The sequence below is a fragment of the Bubalus bubalis genome, chromosome 3 (genome assembly GCF_019923935.1).
Source record: "Bubalus bubalis isolate 160015118507 breed Murrah chromosome 3, NDDB_SH_1, whole genome shotgun sequence".
Lineage (NCBI taxonomy): Eukaryota > Metazoa > Chordata > Mammalia > Artiodactyla > Bovidae > Bubalus > Bubalus bubalis.
This window is the reverse complement of record NC_059159.1, coordinates 125,355,837-125,375,769: the sequence shown is the minus strand read 5'-3', so window position 1 is coordinate 125,375,769 and position 19,933 is coordinate 125,355,837. Positions and strand designations below refer to the sequence as shown.

General features: G+C 42.2%; 1 protein-coding gene across 2 annotated transcripts in view; it reads left to right on the top strand.

Annotated features, from left to right (window-relative positions):
• The window catches only part of GABBR2 (gamma-aminobutyric acid type B receptor subunit 2), a 373,771-nt gene that overhangs the window by 206,952 nt on the left and 146,886 nt on the right, over positions 1–19,933 (top strand). For both annotated transcript variants that reach the window (XM_006063438.4, XM_044940074.2), the window contains exon 6: positions 12,731–12,931. In XM_006063438.4, coding sequence (XP_006063500.2) covers positions 12,731–12,931 — 201 coding nt within the window. The remainder of the gene's footprint in view (positions 1–12,730; positions 12,932–19,933) is intronic.

The window sequence follows — 19,933 nt, the reverse complement described above, 5'->3', positions numbered from 1 at the left end:
CCAAAGCCTTGTAAACAACTGGCACACGGTAAGTGATTATTGATCCAATAGGAAAAATAAATCAATAAAAATGACCCGGGAAGACGTCACACTGGGCCCTGACCATCTCCTGTTTGTACAAAATGTAGACAGACCTCCTGTTCTGATTTGAGCCAAACCCTAAGCCAAGGTGTGGCTGTGATTGCCCTCCGTGCTGGGATTATTTTCCGAGTGGCATTCCCAGCAGTGTGGTTTCCATTTTGGAACAGACGGCGTGGCTGTCTCCCTCTTGAACAAAAGCCCCAGGCTGCTTGCCTTCCACAGCACGGGACATCGTCTTACCTTCTCATCCCCACTTTCCTCTTCCTCTTAGACGTTGGGCATTTTAAAGGGGCCTTTCTCTTAGAGTCTTTGCTGGCATCTTCATTCATTGAAGTGTTTCTCAGAAGTCTTGTGTTTGGCATTTATTCCGTGTGTCAGATCCTCAGATGGACCTCTCGGTCAGGACTTTCCATCTTACGTGCTTAGGAAGGAGCTCTTCTGGCAGGCATGGAAGATCCCAAGGAGAGTCTTCTCAGTGTCTTCACACTGGATCAAGACTCTGGCGTATGGTGGAGGGAGAGGCTGCTTAGAGCAGAGATGCAGGGCCTTGCTGCCTGTGTCAGGGTCAGGGTCCAGGCGCAACCAGATGGAGACAGCCGTGTCTTTGCCATCCAAATGCCACATGCAGTGCAAACTTTGCAGCATGTTGCTGCATGTTCTTGAGATTGGACCTGCCACCAATGAGAGAGCAGAGTCCAACAAATGCAAAGCCTCTTTATAGCCCTCTGGCAAAATGTTCACTTTGGCTCCAGCAAAGGATGAGCGTGACCTGTCACTTCTCTCTACTTGGTGGTCTGTTCTAAATTCTCGAGCATTCTGACCTGGGTTCTGGTTTTAGTTCTGCCAGCTGTGTGACCTCAGACAGGCCACTGTGCAACTCCAGTCCCCAGCTGCCTCACTCCTAAAGTGGAAGCGATGACCTCTGCCTCATGTGCCTCATTGGATGGTTGAGAGGCTTATACAAGGTCACCAAAGGATGACCATCATCCCAACTGTGAACTGCGTTACTGATGTGAGGATTTATTGCTGTTGTGGTTGTGAAATGCCTGTAAAAGGGAAATATCCTTCTTGCATAGGGAGGTGAGAAGGCAAAAGGAAACTTAATAAAAAGATGAAATTGGATTTTAAAATTACCTCATGGCCACCTGTCTGCAGCTAATGAGAACAGAGTGGTTCATGGGACTGAAGAACATGGGCTTAGGACGGCCCATCATTACCTGGCAGGGCTGTTTGGTGGCCACAGGGCCTGAGACCTACTAGAGGTCTACTAGAGGCAAAAAAAAAAATGAAAACCAAGGTGACCAAGTCAACTGAAAGTGTGTTCAGTCAGTCACTCTACAACCAGTTATTGGATGCCCTTTATACATCAGGCACTGTGCTCAGCACTGGGGACCCTGGGAAGAGCAGACACCACCCCCCCACCCCACCCCAAAACTCCCTATTTGGCAAAGGAGACAGACAAAGATACCAGCAGCTTCTTAAAGGTCAGTGTCCCACAATCTCAGCTCTTCTGAATGTGGGAATGCTGAAATGGAGGCCCGGAGGCTTCTCTGCAGTTGCTGTAGACATTAGATGCTATATTTAAGCCCAGTCCACCTCCTTTGCAGGAGAGCCTTTTAGACCCTCACTCAAAACCTGTGTACTTTTTTTCTACACATATGTTTAACAATCCCTGCTTTCCATAGCAATTTAAAAGCAGCAGATTCAGAGTGGGGAGAGGGATTTAATGACAGTGAAAGTGACAGCCTAGACCTGACAGTTGGGAAGGAGACAAACCCATCAAAAATGGATCAAAAACTCCAAGAACAACAGTCTGGGGCCATTTGGTATTTGGACCAATCTTCCCTATGTTCAAAAGTATCACTGCCCATAGCCCAAACAATGGCTAATGTTCAGAATAAAGCCTTGAGTTACCAAAATGAGAATGGGATGAGAAGGAGCAGCTGAAATGTTCCTGCACATAGTGTTGGCCAAGCATGTACACATATTACCTCATTTATTATTATTGTTATTATTTTATTGAAGTATAGTTGATGTACAATGTTGTATTAGTTTCTGGTATACAGCAAAAGATTCAGTTATGTATACATTTTTTCATATTCTTTTCCATTGTGGTTTATTATAGGATATTGAATATAGTTCCCTGTGCTATACAGTAGGAGCTTGTCATTTATCTGTTTTATATATACTAGTTTGTATTTGCTAATCCCAAACTCCTAATTTATCCCTTCCCCCTTCCCCTTTGGGTAACCATAAGTTTATTTTCTATGTCTGTGAGTCTGTTTCTGTTTTGTAAGTAAGTTCATTTGTATCATATTTCAGATTCCACATGTAAGTGATATCATATGGTATTTTTCTTTGTCTGACATTTCACTTTAGTATGAAATCTCTAGGTTCATCCATATTGCTGCAAATGGCATTATTTTATTCATTTTAGGGCTGAGTAATGTTCCATGTGGTACACATGGTATATATGTACCACATCTTTTTTTTTTTGATGTTGATTCACATCATGATTTTTATATTATTAAAACTGTGATGTAAGAATTGAAAGTGAAGGGTTTTTTTAATTTATTTATTTTAGTTGGAGGCTAATTACTTTACAATATTGTAGTGATTTTTGCCATACATTGATATGAATCAGCCATGGGTTTACATGTGTTCCCCATCCTGAACCCCCCTCCCAACTCCCTCCCCATCCCATCCCTCTGGGTCATCCCAGTGCACCAGCCCTGAGCACCCTGTCTCATGCAATGAACCTGGACTGGCGATCGATTTCATATATGATAATATACATGTTTCAATGCTATTCTCTCAGATCATCCCACCCTTGCCTTCTTCCACACAGTCCAAAAGACTGTTCTATACATCTGTGTCTCTGTTGCTGTCTTGCATACAGGATTATCATTACCATCTTTCTAAATTCCATATATATGTGTTAGTATACTGTATACTGTTTTTCTTTCTGGCTTACTTCACTCTGTATAATAGGCTCCAGTTTCATCCACCTCATTAGAACTGATTCAAATGTATTCTTTTTAATGGCTGAGTAATACTCCATTGTGTATATGTGCCACAGCTTTCTTATCCATTCGTCTGCTGATGGACATCTAGGTTGCTTCCATGTCCTGGCTATTATAAACAGAGCTGCGATGAACATTGGGGTATATATGTCTCTTTCAGTTCTGGTTTCCTTGGTGTGTATGCCCAGCAGTGGGATTGCTGGGTCATATGGCAGTTCTATTTCCAGTTTTTTAAGGAATCTCCACACTGTTCTCCATAGTGGCTGTACCAGTTTGCATTCCCACCAACAGTCTAAGAGGGTGCCCTATTCTGCACACCTTCTCCAGCCTTTATTGCTTGTAGATTTTTGGATAGCAGCCATCCTGACCGGCGTGAGATGGTACCTCATTGTGGTTTTGATTTGCATTTCTCTGATAATGAGTGATGTTGAGCATCTTTTCATGTGTTTGTTAGCCATCTGTATGTCTTCTTTGGAGAACTGTCTGTTTAGTTCTTTGGTCCATTTTTGATTGGGTCATTTTTCTGGAATTGAGCTGCAGGAGTTGCTTGTATATTTTTGAGATTAATTCTTTGTCAGTTGCTTCGTTTGCTATTATTTTCTCCCATTCTGAAGGCTGTCTTTTCACCTTGCTTATAGTTTCCTTCATTGTGCAGAAGCTTTTAAGTTTAATTAGGTCCCATTTGTTTATTTTTTGCTTTTATTTCCAATACACTGGGAGGTGGATCATAGAGGATCCTGCTTTGATTTATGTCAGAGAGTGTTTTGCCTATGTTTTCCTCTAGGAGTTTTATAGTTTCTGATCTTACATTTAGATCTTTAATCCATTTTGAGTTTATTTTTGTGTATGGTGTTAGAAAATGTTCTGGTTTCATTCTTTTACAAGTGGTTGACCAGTTTTCCCAGCACTACTTGTTAAAGAGATTGTCTTTTCTCCATTGTATATTCTTGCCTCCTTTGTCAAAGATAATGTGTCCATAGGTGTGTGGATTTATCTCTGGGCTTTCCATTTTGTTCCATTGATCTATATTTCTGTCTTTGTGCCAGTACCATACTGTCTTGATGACTGTAGCTTTATAGTAGAGCCTGAAGTCAGGCAGGTTGATTCCTCCAGTTCCATTCTTTCTCAAGGTTGCTTTGGCTATTCGAGGTTTTTTTGTATTTCCATACAAATTGTAAAATTATTTGTTCTAATTCTGTGAAAAATACCATTGGCAGCTTGATAGGGATTGCATTGAATCTATAGATTGCTTTGGGTAGTATACTCATTTTCACTATATTGATTCTTCCAATCCATGAACATGGTATATTTCTCCATCTATTTGTGTCCTCTTTGATTTCTTTCATCAGTGTTTTATACTTTTCTATATATAAGTCTTTTGTTTCTTTGGGTAGATATATTCATAAGTATTTTATTCTTTTCGTTGCAATGGTGAATGGAATTGTTTCCTCAATTTCTCTTTCTGTTTTCTCATTGTTAGTGTATAGGAATGCAAAGGATTTCTGCAACTTTACTATATTCATTGATTAGCTCTAGTAATTTTCTGGTGGAGTCTTTAGGGTTTTCTATGTATAGGATCATGTCATCTGCAAACAGTGAGAGTTTTACTTCTTCTTTTCCAATCTAGATTCCTTTTATTTCTTTTTCTGCTCTGATTGCTGTGGCCAAAACTTCCAAAACTATGTTGAATAGCAGTGGTGAGAGTGGGCACCCTTGTCTTGTTCCTGACTTTAGGGGAAATGCTTTCAATTTTTCACCATTGAGGATAATGTTTGCTGTGGGTTTGTCATATATAGCTTTTATTATGTTGAGGTATGTTCCTTCTATTCCTGCTTTCTGGAAGGTTTTTATCATAAATGGATGTTTAATTTTGTCCTAGGCTTTCTCTGCATCTATTGAGATAATCGTATGGCGGTGTATTATGTTGATTGATTTGTGGATATTGAAGAATCCTTGCATCCCTGGGATAAAGCCCACTTGGTCATGATGTATGATCTTTTTAATATGTTGTTGGATTCTGTTTGCTAGAATTTTGTTAAGGATTTTTGCATCTATATTCATCAGTGATATTGGCCTGTAGTTTTCTTTGTTTGTGGCATCTTTGTCTGATTTTGGTATTAGGATGATGTTGGCCTCATAGAATGAGTTTGGAAGTTTACCTTCCTCTGCAATTTTCTGGAAGAGTTTGAGTAGGATAGGTGTTAGCTCTTCTCTAAATTTTTGGTAGAATTCAGCTGTGAAGCCGTCTGGTCCTGGGCTTTTGTTTGCTGGAGTATTTCAGATTACAGTTTCAACTTCCGTGCTTGTGATGGGTCTGTTAAGATTTTCTATTTCTTCCTGGTTCAGTTTTAGAAAGTTGTACTTTTCTAAGAATTTGTCCATTTCTTCCAAGTTGTCCATTTTATTGGCATATAGTTGCTGATAGTAGTCTCTTATGATCCTTTGTATTTCTGTGTTATCTGTTCTGATTTCTCCATTTTCATTTCTAATTTTGTTGATTTGATTCTTCTCCTTTGTTTCTTGATGAGTCTGGCTAATGGTTTGTCAATTTTATCTATCTTCTCAAAGAACCAGATTTTAGCTTTATTGATTTTTGCTATGGTCTCTTTTGTTTCTTTTGCATTTATTTCTGCCCTAATTTTTAAGATTTCTTTCCTTCTACTAACCCTGGGGTTCTTCATTTCTTCCTTTTCTAGTTGCTTTAGATGTAGAGCTAGGTTATTTATTTGACTTTTTTCTTGTTTCTTGAGGTAAGCCTGTATTGCTATGAACCTTCCCCTTAGCACTGCTTTTACAGTGTCCCATAGGTTTTGGGTTGTTGTGTTTTCATTTTCATTCATTTCTATGCATATTTTGATTTTTTTAAAATTTCTTCTATGATTTGTTGGTTATTCAGAAGTGTGTTGTTTAGCCTCCATGTGTTGAAATTTTTAATAGTTTTTTTCCTATAATTGAGAGCTAATATTATTGCATTGTGGTCAGAAAAGATGATTGGAATAATTTCAATTTTTTTGAATTTACCAAGGCTAGATTTATGGCCCAGGATGTGATGTATCCTGGAGAAGGTTCCATGTGTACTTGAGAAAAAGGTGAAATTCATTGTTTTGGGGTGAAATGTCCTGTAGATATCAATTAGGTCTAGCTGGTCCATTGTGTCATTTAAAGTTTGTGTTTCCTTGTTAATTTTCTGTTTAGTTGATCTATCCATAGGTGTGAGTGGGGTATTAAAGTCTCCCACTATTATTGTGTTATTGTTAATTTCCCCTTTCATTCTTGTTAGCATTTGCCTTATATATTGCAGTACTCCTATGTTGGGTGCATATATATTTATAATTGTTATATATTCTTCTTGGATTGATTCTTTGATCATTATGTAGTGTCTTTCTTTGTCTCTTTTCACAGCCTTTATTTTAAAGTCTATTTTATCTGATATGATTATTGCTACTCCTGCTTTTTTTTGTCTCCATTTGCATGAAATATCTTTTTCCAGCCCTTCACTTTCAGTCTGTATGTGTCCCCTGTTTTGAGGTGGGTCTCTTGTAGACAGCATATATAGGGGTCTTGTTTTTGTATCCATTCAGCCAGTCTTTGTCTTTTGGTTGGGGCATTCAACCCATTTACATTTAAGGTAATTATTGATAAGTATGGTCCCGTTGCCATTTACTTTGCTGTTTTGGGTTTGAGTTTATACACCCTTTCTGTGTTTCCTGTCTAGAGAAGATCCTTTAGCATTTGTTGAAGAGCTGGTTTGGTGGTGCTGAATTCTCTCAGCTTTTGCTTGTCTGTAAAGCTTTTGAATTCTCCTTCATATCTGAATGAGATCCTTGCTGGGTACAGTAATCTGGGTTGTAGGGTTTTCTCTTTCGTCACTTTAAGTATGTCCTGCCATTTCCTTCTGGCTGTACCACATCTTTGTTACCCATTTATCTGTCAGTGGATATTTAGGTTACTTCTGTGTCTTGCCTACTGTAAATAAGTAGTACTGCTATTAACATAGGGGTTCTATGTATCCTTTATTTTATTCATTTGTTTTAAGCTTTAAGTTTTTATTTTATACAAAGAGTATAGTTGCTTTGCAATGTTGTGTTAGTTTATGCTGTACAGCAAAGTATTATCAGCTATATATATATACATATATAGGGGTGCATGTGTCTTTTCAAATCAGATTTTTCTCCAGATATATGCCCAGGACTGGATCATACCTTACCTGCTTCCTGGGAAATCTGTATGTAGGTCAAGAAGCAACAGTTAGAACCAGACATGGAACAAATGACTGGTTCCAAATTGGGAAAAGAGTATGTCAAGGCTGTATATTGTCACTCTGCTTATTTAACTTCTGTGCAGAGTACATCATGCGAAATACTGGGCTGGATGAAGCACAAGCTGGAATCAAGATTGCCAGGAGAAATATCAATAACCTCAGATATGCAGATGACACCACCCTTATGACAGAAAGTGAAGAGGAACTAAAGAGCCTCTTGACGAAAGTGAAAGAGGAGAGTGAAAAACCTGGCTTAAAACTCAACATTCAAAAAACTAAGATCATGGCATCTGGTCCCATCACTTCATGGCAAATAGATGGAGAAACAATGGAAACAGTGACAGACTTTTTTTCTTGGGCTCCAAAATCACTGCAGATGGTGACTGCAGCCATGAAATTAAAAGATGCTTGCTTCTTGGAAGAAAAGCTATGACCAACCTAGACAGCATATTAAAAAGCAGAGATATTACTTTGCTGACAAAGGTCCATCTAGTCAAAGCCATGGTTTTTCCAGTAGTCATGTATGGATGTGAGAGTTGGATCATAAAGAAAGCTGAGTGCAGAAGAATTGATGCTTTTGAACTGTGGTGTTGGAGAAGACTCTTGAGAGTCCCTTGGACTGCAAGGAGATCCATCCAGTCCATCCAAAAGGAAATCAATCCTGACTGTTCCTTGGAAGGACTGATACTTAAGCTGAAACTCCAATACTTTGGCCACCTAATGCAAAGAACTGACTCAGATGAAAAGACCCTGATGCTGGGAAAGATTGAAGACAGAAGGAGAAGGGGATAACAGAGAATGAGATAGCTGGATGGCATCACCGACTCGATGGACATGAGTTTGAGCAAGCTCCGGGAGTTGATGATGTATAGGGAGGCCTGTCATGCTGCAGTCCATGGGGTCGCAAAGAGTCAGACACAACTGAGCAACTGAACTGAACTGATAACAATTCTATTTGTGTTTTTTTAAGGAACCTCCGTACTATTTTCCATGGTGGCTGTGCCAATTTACATTCATACCAACAGTGTTAGAAAGTTCCGTTTTCTCCACATTCTCTCCAGCATTTATTATTTGTAGATATTGTAAATATAATGTTGTTTGTATTTTAGTGATGACCATTCTAACCATGTGATGTGAAATCTTATTGTTTTGATTCACATTTCTCTAATAACTAGTGATGTTTAGCATCTTTTCATTTGCCTATTGGCCATTTGTATGTCTTCTGTGGAGAAATGTCTGTTTAGATCTTCTGCCCATTTTTGATTAGGTTGCTTTTTTGTTCCTCATTTAATTCCTACACCAGCCCAATGAGATGGGCTTTGCTTTCCAAAGGCTATAGGTGAGAAAAGCAAGATCCAAGGAGTTATGACCCAGATTACCCAGATGCTATGTGGCACAGAATTGGCTTGACTATAGTCTTCTTTTCCCCAGGAGATCAGTGGAAAAAATTTTATCTTCATCAAAATTGACTAATGTTCTAAACAAAATATGTTGTCATTCAAATGGACTGAGCTTCTGTGGAAAATTCACTCACAAGGAACACCTAATAGAACAGTGGCAGGTCAAACAGCTATCACAGCAGATTCCTGGGATGCTGCTTCCAAATGATCACATGGTCTTTGATCTCAGCTGCTGCTGCTGCTGCTGCTGCTGCTGCTAAGTTGCTTCAGTTGTGTCCGACTCTGTGCGACTCCATAGATGGCAGCCCACCAGGCTCCCCCGTCCCTGGGATTCTCCAGGCAAGAACACTGGAGTGGGTTGCCATTTCCTTCTCCAGCTGCTGCTACTGCTGCTAAGTCGCTTCAGTTGTGTCCAACTCTGTGCAACCCCATAGACGGCAGCCCACCAGGCTCCCCCGTCCCTGGGATTCTCCAGGCAAGAACACTGGAGTGGGTTGCCATTTCCTTCTCCAATGCATTAAAGTGAAAAGTGAAAGTGAAGTCACGCAGTCATGTCCGACTCTTCGCAACCCCATGGACTGCAGCCTACCAGGCTCCTCCGTCCATGGGATTTTCCTGGCAAGAGTACTGGAGTGGGGTGCCATTGCCTTCTCCGTTCCTTCTCCAGAGAGGAATGCAAATCTGCCTTTGTGTCTGATGAAAAGATCTCCTCATGTTGTCTCTCTGTCTATTGACTCTTACTTACCATATATTCTTAATAGGTGGGGCTATCTTGCCTCACCTTTTAAGATTGAGAAAACTTAATTCCCTGGTGGCCTGGTGGTTAAGGATCCTGGGCTTTCACTGCTATGGCCCCGGTTCAGTCCTTGGTTGGGGAACTGAGATCTCACAAGCTGAGTGATGTGGCCAAAATAAGAAAAGATTAAGAAAGCTTCAGAAAAGTTTTACTTTGTTTTACTAAGAATGGAAGGAAATTAAAACCAAAAAAAAAAAAAAAAAAAAAAAGACTTTGGGTCTTGTCCTCTTGACTTAACTGAATGTGTTTGGGCAAATTCCTCAATCTCTAAGACTCAATTTCTTTGTCTATAAAATAGAGATAATAGCATTCACGTCATAGGGCTATTGTGAGAATAAGATACTGTATATAAATGACCAAGCACATAATAGAGTTCAATATATGTGAGTTCCTCTCTGCCAGTGAAAGGTGAGAGTTGTGAAGTCTCACATGTTTTGAGTGAGTGAGTGCTAAGTCGCTTCAATCATGTCTGACTCTTTGCGACCCTATGGACTGTAGCCCACCAGGCTCCTCTGCCCTTGGGATTTCCCAGGCAAGAATACTGGACTGGGTTGCCATTTACTGCTCCAGGGGATCTTTCTGACCCAGGGGTTGAACCCGCATCTCCTGTGGCTCCTCAATTGCAGGATTCTTTACTACGACACAAGGGAATCCCCCTCACAGGTTTGACCACTGATTAAATAACCTGGAATCATTGGAATGACTCTCTTGTTCAGAGGTTTAGCCCCTAGCCCGGATCTGGGATTATCTTTAGAACACAAAAAAAAAAGTTTCTGTGGGCTAAACCCCATTTATTAGAGGGGAGCCCAGGTGGCTGCCTTCTTTTGTTGAACTGCGGTTTTGTTATGTGATTGTAATATAAGGGCTGTGTTTTTCTACAACAGCTTTGATTGGGGCAAGAGTATAATGTAGTTGCTGGGAAAATGACTACGATCTGAGGCTGCATCATGAAAAGTACAGTGTCTAGAATGAGGGAGGTGAAAGTTCCGTATCACTGGAGGATTCTAGAGAACAGGAAATGTGATCATTGACTTGAGATAGTTGAAGAGCTGTTTTATGAAACAATCTCAGTTTACTGTCTGGAGTCTTCACTGAACCAATGAATAGAGGCCATGGAGATGGAATCTGAGCTTAAGTTAAGGAACAAATATTCTAATTCACCTTTACCCCCAAGCAGATGCTTCACACTCCAGGCTGGGCTTTTTCAGGTGTTGAGAGAATTTTAGAATTGCCTCCCCAGATGTAGGGATGAAAGGAACACTCCTCCAATTCATGGACTTGATAATAACTATTCTGTACCAGACAGAATAGGGGCTCTAGCCCACCTTTCTGGGCAGACCCTGGCCTAGCATGCTAGAGCCTAAGTGGAGGGCAACTAAAACCTCCCAGGCATCCAGAACCATCCTACAGGCTCCTCTCTCCACACCCTCTTGGCCTCTATGCTGTCTTTCTTGTAAGTCAAGGAACATAAAGGGTATAACATGAATTGTTTTCCCCATGTGTGCTCCTAACATAGGTAACTCCCCAGGAATGAATTGCTGGATTGTTTTAGGCTCACATTTTAAATGTATGCAGTTCATTACAGCACACCTAGAGCATTTGCATAACCATCACTCTGTAGTCACTTCCGGGCATTTTGATTCCTGAGAGGGCTGTGAGCTCTACTCAAAAACTCCATTCTGGACTCAGCTTTGATGGAATGTGACATTCCTACACTTTGGGACTTTCTGGGTGCATATAAGCTATCAAAAAGCATGTTTTTCCTGATGTAAAATCATCACAGTAAGAATTAAAGCCAAGTGGGGGTGTATGAGAACAGTCTGACAATTTTTTGCTTAAATGGGAGTTAGGCAGTGCGGCTTTGCAGCATAAGAGGAGGAGACCTAGGTTCCAGACTCTATGACCTTGCAGAAGTGACTTTCCCTCTCTGGTTCCCAATTTCTTCATCTCTAAAATGAGATTGATAAACTTTGCCCAGACCATCTCAAATGGTGAACATGAAGAACCAATAAGATGGGCGCAAAGCATATAAATATAAGGGACTTTTTTTAGGATCTGGATTTATGCCCACCATGCTTTGGGTAAAGATTCAGAGGGATGTTCAGTTTGCCAAGTGGCATCTTACATAAGTTGCATGCTTACATTAAATTTTCTTGGCCCCCTTGCAAAATTGTTCCCCCCTGAATTATATTTTAAGATTATGATCCCAGCTTTTCGTAAAAATCTATACAAAAATAGCCTTATGAAATCTGTTTGTTGTGGGGACACTGTTGATACCATGCTAGCTAATTTGACAGTATCCTCCATATGAGGCTTTTTTTTTTTTTTTTTTAGGGATTAAAGCCTAGAAAACATTTTGCGTCCTTGAGAGACTGGTGTTTTTTCTCCTTAGTGAAAGTGAGAGCTCTGCAATTAATATCATTGCCCTTTTCTCTTGGGCTGCCAGGAAGGTCATCACCTATAGCGTTGGAACCTTCAGTGGACTCATCTATCCTCTGTTCCCTTTACCTCCAGTAGTGTTAGTCACTTAGTCATGTCCAACTCTTTGTGGATCTATGGACTGTAACCCACTAGGCTCCTCTTTCCTTGGGTATTCTCCAGGCAAGAATACTGGAGTGGGTTGCCATGCCCTCCTCCAGGGGATCTTCCCCACCCAGGGATTGAACCCAGGTCTCCTGCACTGCAGGCAGATTCTTATTTGTTATTGTTGTTGTTCAGTCGCCAAGTCATGTCCGACCCCATGGACTGCAGCACACCAGGCTCCTCTGTCCATGGAATTCTCCAAGCACAAATACTGGAGTGGGTAGCCTCTAGGGGATCTACCTGGAGGGATCTACCTTCTCCAGGGGATCTTCCTGACCCAGGAAGATACCACCAATAAGCATATTACCTCCAGTAAGCATATTATAATTTATATTTTCCCAAGCACTTATGTTTTCATTTTTATTCAGTGTTTTATTATTTTAGTATACGTTTCCTATAAACAACCTTGGATACCTTGAGAGATGATGAGGAGGAGACCAAGCAAGTAATGGAGAAATTAACAAATCCTCTGGTATGAGGAAGCCCGAGTCCCCCCACCCCACACCCCAACCTTTCCCACAGGTTTCAAAGCTTTGAAAAAAATGTTTGTCTCTTGGTGCCTTCATGATCAACCCATCTCTTGCAGGCATATGAGGAGAATATGTATGGGAGCAAATACCAGTGGATCATCCCGGGTTGGTATGAGCCTTCCTGGTGGGAGCAGGTGCACGCAGAAGCCAACTCCTCCCGTTGTCTCCGGAAGCATCTGCTTGCTGCCATGGAGGGCTACATCGGCGTGGACTTCGAGCCCCTGAGCTCCAAGCAGATCAAGACCATCTCCGGGAAGGTCAGTGCCATGTTGTCCAGTGATGTCGGCAGAAAGCGCCCAGATCTTGTTCTGGCCTTTGCTGTGTGATTTTGAGCAAATCATTTGACCTCTCTGAGGCTCTATTTGTTATTTGTTATAGGAGTATAAACAAATCTTGTATTTGTTAAAGGAGTATATCTGGCTGTCTCCCTCTTCTAGGGAATTGTGGGAATCAAATGAGGTAAGGGTGCTTTCTAAGCACATAACATGGTGTATGTGTAAGGGATGGAGTCATGACTCTTATAGTACCAACTGCAGGCATTGACTTTCAGACAAGACCACCATTTCATCCCCTGTACCCTCTGACCTGGAATGTCATTTCTCAGTCTCATTGATGCTCCTGTCAGCCTGGAGGAGAAGAATAACCCCTCAAGTAGACTTGGGGAAACAGGTACTAAAGACCAGAAAGACTGGTCCAAACCCCAGTTTTGCCACTTACCAGATGTGTGACCTTGAGCTTGAGTTCTCTGAGCTGCTGTTTTTCTCATCTGTATCATGGCATTGCAAATATCCTCCTCTGGGGTCAAAAGGAGGACTGGTTGTCAGGTTGTGCAATGTGGCTGGCATGATGCCTGGCACCTTGTGCTGCCATAGCTGGGAGGAGGACCTTGGCAGGGTGCTTACGTACTCAGGCCTCCACTAGGGATGTTCCCATTAGGGATGACTAACCCCTGGCATGCTTTTATCATAGGGCTGTGAGAGAACAGGTAGCATGGTGTATGTAAAAGTATTTCCTAAGTATACTATTCTCTATCATTGAAAGCATTATCAAGAATCAGATGGTGACAGCCCCAGTGACAATAGCAACATCCATCTCTCAGTTCTAGCCACCAGCCACAGTTTAGTACAGCAGGGCACATGATTCTTTTCTGTCTCCTCTGATCTCAGATTTTTAAATCCTCCACCCACCTTCAATTTCACTTAAAGAATCAGTTTCATGGTAAAGTAAATATATATAATATATATTTATTTAGTTTTATCCATTATTTATTCTCAATCAGAGCCAATACTACAAGAATGATTTATTGATTTGTCCAAAAATGGCAAATCATTAGGACACATTTTATAAGCAGCTCTTTAAATCATGTGGCACGTGAGAGGGCCTGGAAAAACATTCTGGGTAGAAAATGTTGAAAGAAGTATTTTCATGCCTGAGTCAGTGACCATATAAAGTGTTGGGACATGCTGAATAATAAGTAGAAACAACTCATTTTTATTTCAGTAAATGTTATTTTTAAAGGTGTTGAAGTTTGCAGTTTATTAGAGAAGATTCTTGGGTCCAGGGATACCCTATACTTTAATCTAAAAATAGTATAAAATTTGAGGAAAGTACAAAAACTAAGAAGAAATTTCCACGCAGGCAGACAGTATAATAATTAAAAAGAGAAGCTTAAGGAAGACCAAAGATGAAAATGATTACACATGAGATCTATGAAGTTAAGTGGGGGTAAGGGCTATGAGACGCCCCAAGGGCTGCAAATGTCATTCCAAGGAGCGTGAATGCTACCTAGGCATGGATGTAGAAATGCACAGGAATGCATTTTGGGAAGATCATTTTTTTGCAGTGTTTTTTGGAATAAACATTTTTACTTTATAACATCTTCCAAAAAGCATTAGTTGCTCAGTCACGTCCAACTCTTTGCGACCCCATGGACTGTAATCTGCCACGCTCCTCTGTCCATGGAATTCTCCAGGCAAGAATACTGGAGTGGGTTGCCATACCCTTCTCCAGGGGATCTTTCCAACCCAGAACTGAACCCAGATATCCAGCACTGAAGGCAGATTCTTTACCATTTGATCTACCTGGGAATCTTAACACCTTCCAAGCCACTGGCTTTCCTTTTTAATTTAAACTTTTTAAATTTGGGGCCAGTGAGGAGTCTGAGGCTTTCCAGGTGGCACCAGTGGTAAAGAACCCACCTGCCAATGCAGGAGACATAAGAGGGTTTGATCCCTGGGTCAGGAAGATCCCCTGGAGGAGGGCATGGCAACCCACTCCAGTATTCTTGCCTGGAGAATCCCATGGACAGAGGAGCCTGGCGGGCTCTAGTTAGTCCATAGGGCTGCAGAGAGTCAGACACGACTGAAGCCACTTAGCATGCACACACGAAGAGGCTGACCTCATCCCCATATCACTATACACATGAATGGGCACCTTGGAGCTACTCCTGGGGCTCTTCACTTCACCCACAGTGTGGGTTACCCACTCCTGGGCCTCCCCAGATGGAGCAATGCCATCAGGAGCAGAGCCAGGCAGCCTTCCTGCTTGGGGCAGCTCTGAAATTCCAGATGACCCAGCCCCTGTCCCACAGTCAGTGAGGCAAGAGGCAGCATTTCTTACAATCTTAAGGTTGAAAGATTGAAGTTACACAGGGAAATTTTCAGCCTCTTTGCCTCTGGGATTCTGGGTTTAGGGCTCTCCTGACAGGCTTCCCTGGTAGCTCAGTGGTAAATAATCTGCCTGCCAATGCAGGAGACTCCAGTTTGATCTCTGGATCAGGAAGTTCCCCGGGAGAAAGAAATGGCAACCCACTCCGGTATTCTTGCCTGGGAAGTCCCATGGATAGAGGAGCCTGGTGGGTTACAGTCCATGGGGTCACAAATACATGACTTAGCGACTAAACAACAACAATGGGTCATGTAGACCAGCCTCCCATCAGACTCTCAGATCCTTCCAGTGGCACAGGACTTACAACTGATCCCCTAATTTTCCCCACTGGCCCCTCTGGGCCTCCACAGGTCCTGTTGGCAACCACCATATCCCTGTAGGCGTTCCTTGTCCCTCATGGGCCCACCCCTCCAGTTGTAACTCATAGTTCCAGGACCAGGTCTAAGGGTAGAATTTAAGGGGGTGCCACGGACCTCAGTGGGAAAATCAAATATCAAAATGTTAAATAAAGACAGGCTCCACAAGGTCACCATTAGGGTGAACTGATTTGAGTCACATAATTACAGAAACACATCTTGTCTTTATTTAAATTTTTGCTTATCGTGGATTTTTTTTTTGCATTCGTTTTGATTTTTTTTTTTATAATCTTGATTACTGAGGTTTTGGGCCACTTCTTCCTTTTGCTTCTGAAGGGAAGGCTTCACTCACCTCCCCTTGGCCCTTGCCCTGCACAGATTGTGTTTGTCAGGCCCCTTCCCATGCTCAGCCCATTCTCTGTACTTGATCGTGTTGAATGCTCTCTCAACAGGGTGTGGGGCCCAGAGTTAATGAGGCATTTCTATTTGTGGTCTGACCACAAGCCAACTTCCCCAACCAACCCTCAAGAATATATGGCTCAAGAAAGTTCTAGAAAGTCATGAAATAGTTCTTGAATTTGATTTTGTGGTATATGTGACTGCTGGGGACCTTGGTCAGCATGGCACAGGCTCTTGGGTAAGTACCTGTATTCTGGGGTCTGTCAGTATCCATAAAACAAGCAAACACTTATAGAACCAAGTCAGTGGACTCTTCCACCCTCACTGTTTACACACAGAAAAGCTGAGGAGCAGAAAGGGGAATAGCACACCCAGGATCCTTGTAGTGGGTTAAACAGGAACAGTGGCCCCTAAAAGGATATGTCCGGTCCCTAACACTTAGAACTTGTGACATGACCTTATTTGGGAAAAGAGTCTTTATGGATGTAATTAATTTAAGGCTCTTGAGATGAGATTATCCTAGACTACCTGCAGACGTGCATGCTAAGTTGCTTCAGTCGTGTCCAGCTCTGTGCAACTACATGAATTGTAGCCCCCGGTCTCCTCTGTCCATGGGATTCTCCAGGCAAGAGTACTAGAGTGGGTTGCCATTTCCTTCTCCAGGGGATCTTCCCAACCCAAGGATTGAACCTGAATCTCTTATATCTTCTGCACTGGCAGGAAGGTTCTTTACCACTAGCGCCACTACCTGAAAGTGAAAGTGAAGTTGCTCAGTCGTGTCTGACTCTTTGCAACCCTGTGGACCGTAGAACACCAGGCTCCTCCGTCCATGGAATTCTCCAGGCCAGAATATTGGAGTGGGTTGCCATAATGACAAATATTCTTATAAAAAAAGGCAGAGGAGGTTTGCTATTTGGAGAAGATCATGTGAAGATGGAGCCAGAGATTGGAATTACAAGACGAGGAACTCCAAGGATTTCTGGAAGCCTCCAGAATCTAGAAGAAAGGCATGAAATGGATTCCCCTTGGAGCTTCCAGAGGGAACCAACGCTGCCAGCACCTTAGTTTCAGTCTTCTGGCCTCTATAACTGTGAGCCAATAAGTTTCTGTTTAAACCACCGAGTTTGTGGAAATTTGTTATGGCTACCCCAGGACACTAATAATGACACCCAGCAGGTCAGGGACAGATCCAGGGACTGGAAACCAGGACTGCTAAATTCCCACTCACTGCCTCTTGCCCTCTACCATGCTCTTCCTCTCAACTTGGGACTTGCCTAGGAGCAGAGCACATCCAAGTTGGCCCTTTTTGTGATGTCTTAGTGGGCCTGTTATTAAGTGGCAGAACAGGACGGCATAAGTCTAGTAATCAGGAGATTTAGTGCCTCCATCTGCCACCTCAGCTAGACCCTCACTATCCCTGGGCCTCAGTTTCCTCAACTGAAAATGAGAGATTTGGACTATATAACTCCAAGCATCCTTTCACAGTAAAATTCTCTGATTCTGTGTAGGTATGATATTGAGTTATTACAGTGAGCTGTGTGATATGGTTATAATGTTAAACTCTGGAACCCCCAGGATAGAGGTGACCCATGATAAAGTCATAGAATCGGGTGGAATAGTGGGCCCTCCTGGAATGCATTCTCTGCAGTTCTCTCTTCCATATGCCTGTCTCTAGTGCCAAGCTGCCCCAGCTTGTTCATTGGCATCCAGGAGATTTCTGGGAGGAGGAATAACAAGGTCTCCCACCCAGCACATTCATCAGTCCCTGCCAGTTGGAATTCCCAGTGATGGGACAAGTGCAGACCTTTGGGCTTCCCCAAGCACGTTCAGAGTTCAATTTTCCAGAACCTCCCGTAAATAGCTTCTGGATACTTGATTTGGCTCTCGTGTCTCTTTCTCCTTGTTCCCCATCACCACTCTATTCCCCTAAAGTAACTCTGTTGACATTGGTGATTTCCAGTGTCAGCTTTCACTTTTCAATGTCCCATTGGGATTGTTTCCATTGTGAGTATTTATAATTTTTGTATAAAATTCCAGTGATGGCTTAGCCTCTCCAATAAGGACATTCTTCCCTGTTACCATTCTCCTGCTGAGATACACAGAGTTAGGCCAAGGCACCAGATGGACGTGTTCACAGAACCCTGGAATCAGTGGGAACCTCAGAAGTGGCCCCAACCCTCCACCAAAGGCACAGGCTCTTTCTTTGGAAGATTTCTATAATGTTTTCCAGCAAGAAACTTCTGTGACCACCCACGACTGTTTATCCAACACAGCAGAACAAAAGGAAACAGAGATCTAATGAGTCCTCAAATTAGAGCAATGACCTGGGAAAAGCTGCACACATCTCTTTGTCACTGCCATGGGAGCTCCATAACAAAGAACCTGGGGCTTTTAGGAAGCTCTGGGCTCTAGAGAGGAGGATGAGAAGGTGATATGGAAAAGTAGAGATGCTCCCCAGGGAGTCAAGCTTTATGATGCTGCTGCCTCTGCCCCCACCTTCCCCACAAAGCTCCTGTTACCGGCTACTTCCCTAGATATTCACATCCCTGGGAGACGGGCCGTGTGGCAAAGGAACATGGGCTCAGGAGGAAAGGTGTGGTGTGGCAGATAGTTGTTCATGCAACATCCTTAGCCCTTCTTCCTCTTCAGTAGCATAACTCTGATTTTTAACTGGGTATGTTGCCACTCATCTGAAAATATACATTTCCCAGCCTCCCATGTAGCTAGATAGAGCCAGGATTCTAAGTCTAACCAGTGAGATTTAAGTAGAAGTATTATACAAGACTTCTAAAAGCCTACTTTAGAGGAGAGCTTACCCTTCTTCTTTCTTCTCCTCTGTATTGGTTGAAATATGGATGAGATGGCTGGAATTATAGCAGCCATTTTGTATCAACAGGTGACCTTGAGAAGGAAACTTTAGGATCAGTTCAATTCAGTTCAGTCGCTCAGTCATGTCCGACTCTTTGCGACCCCATGAATCGCAGCACGCCAGGCCTTCCTGTCCATCACCAACTCCCGGAGTTCACTCAGACTCACGTCCATCGAGTCAGTGATGCCATCCAGCCATCTCATCCTCTGTTGTCCACTTCTCCTCCTGCCCCCAATCCCTCCCAGCATCAGAGTCTTTTCCAATGAGTCAACTCTTCGCATGAGGTGGCCAAAGTACTGGAGTTTCAGCTTTAGCATCATTCCTTCCAAAGAAATCCCAGGACTGATCTCCTTCAGAATGGACTGGTTGGATCTCCTTGCAGTCCAAGGGACTCTCAAGAGTCTTCTCCAATACCACAGTTCAAAAGCATCAATTCTTCGGTGCTCAGCTTTAGGATAGCGGGGCATAAAGATAAGAGCCTCAGTCTCTGGTTACACTGTGGAGTTGCCGTAGAAGCTCTGCACCACTTACCCATGGACAACTTTTACTTGAGAGACAAATAAACTATTTCATTTAAGTCACCAATAATTTTTTGTCTGTTATATTATATAACTGAACCTAATCAACAGTGATATAGTGACATTGGGCAAGTCATTTGGCCTTTCTCAAATTGTTTCTGATTATGCTGGAGTAATATGTCTTTTACAGATTTAGAAGGATTACATGAAGTAATACAGAGGAAAATACCTTGCTAAGTGCCAAGCACACAATAGGTGCTCAATAAATTGTAGTTCTCTTCCTTCATCAGTGCAGCAGCCTTGAAGTCAGGAGAAAGGAGTAATGAGTCAATTTATATGCACAAACCTTTTCTGGTTTGTTGTTGGAATTTTACTGATTGTATAGACTGATTTAGGAAAAACTGATATCTTTGTAATATAGAGTCTTTCCATCCATTCAATTTCCCTCAG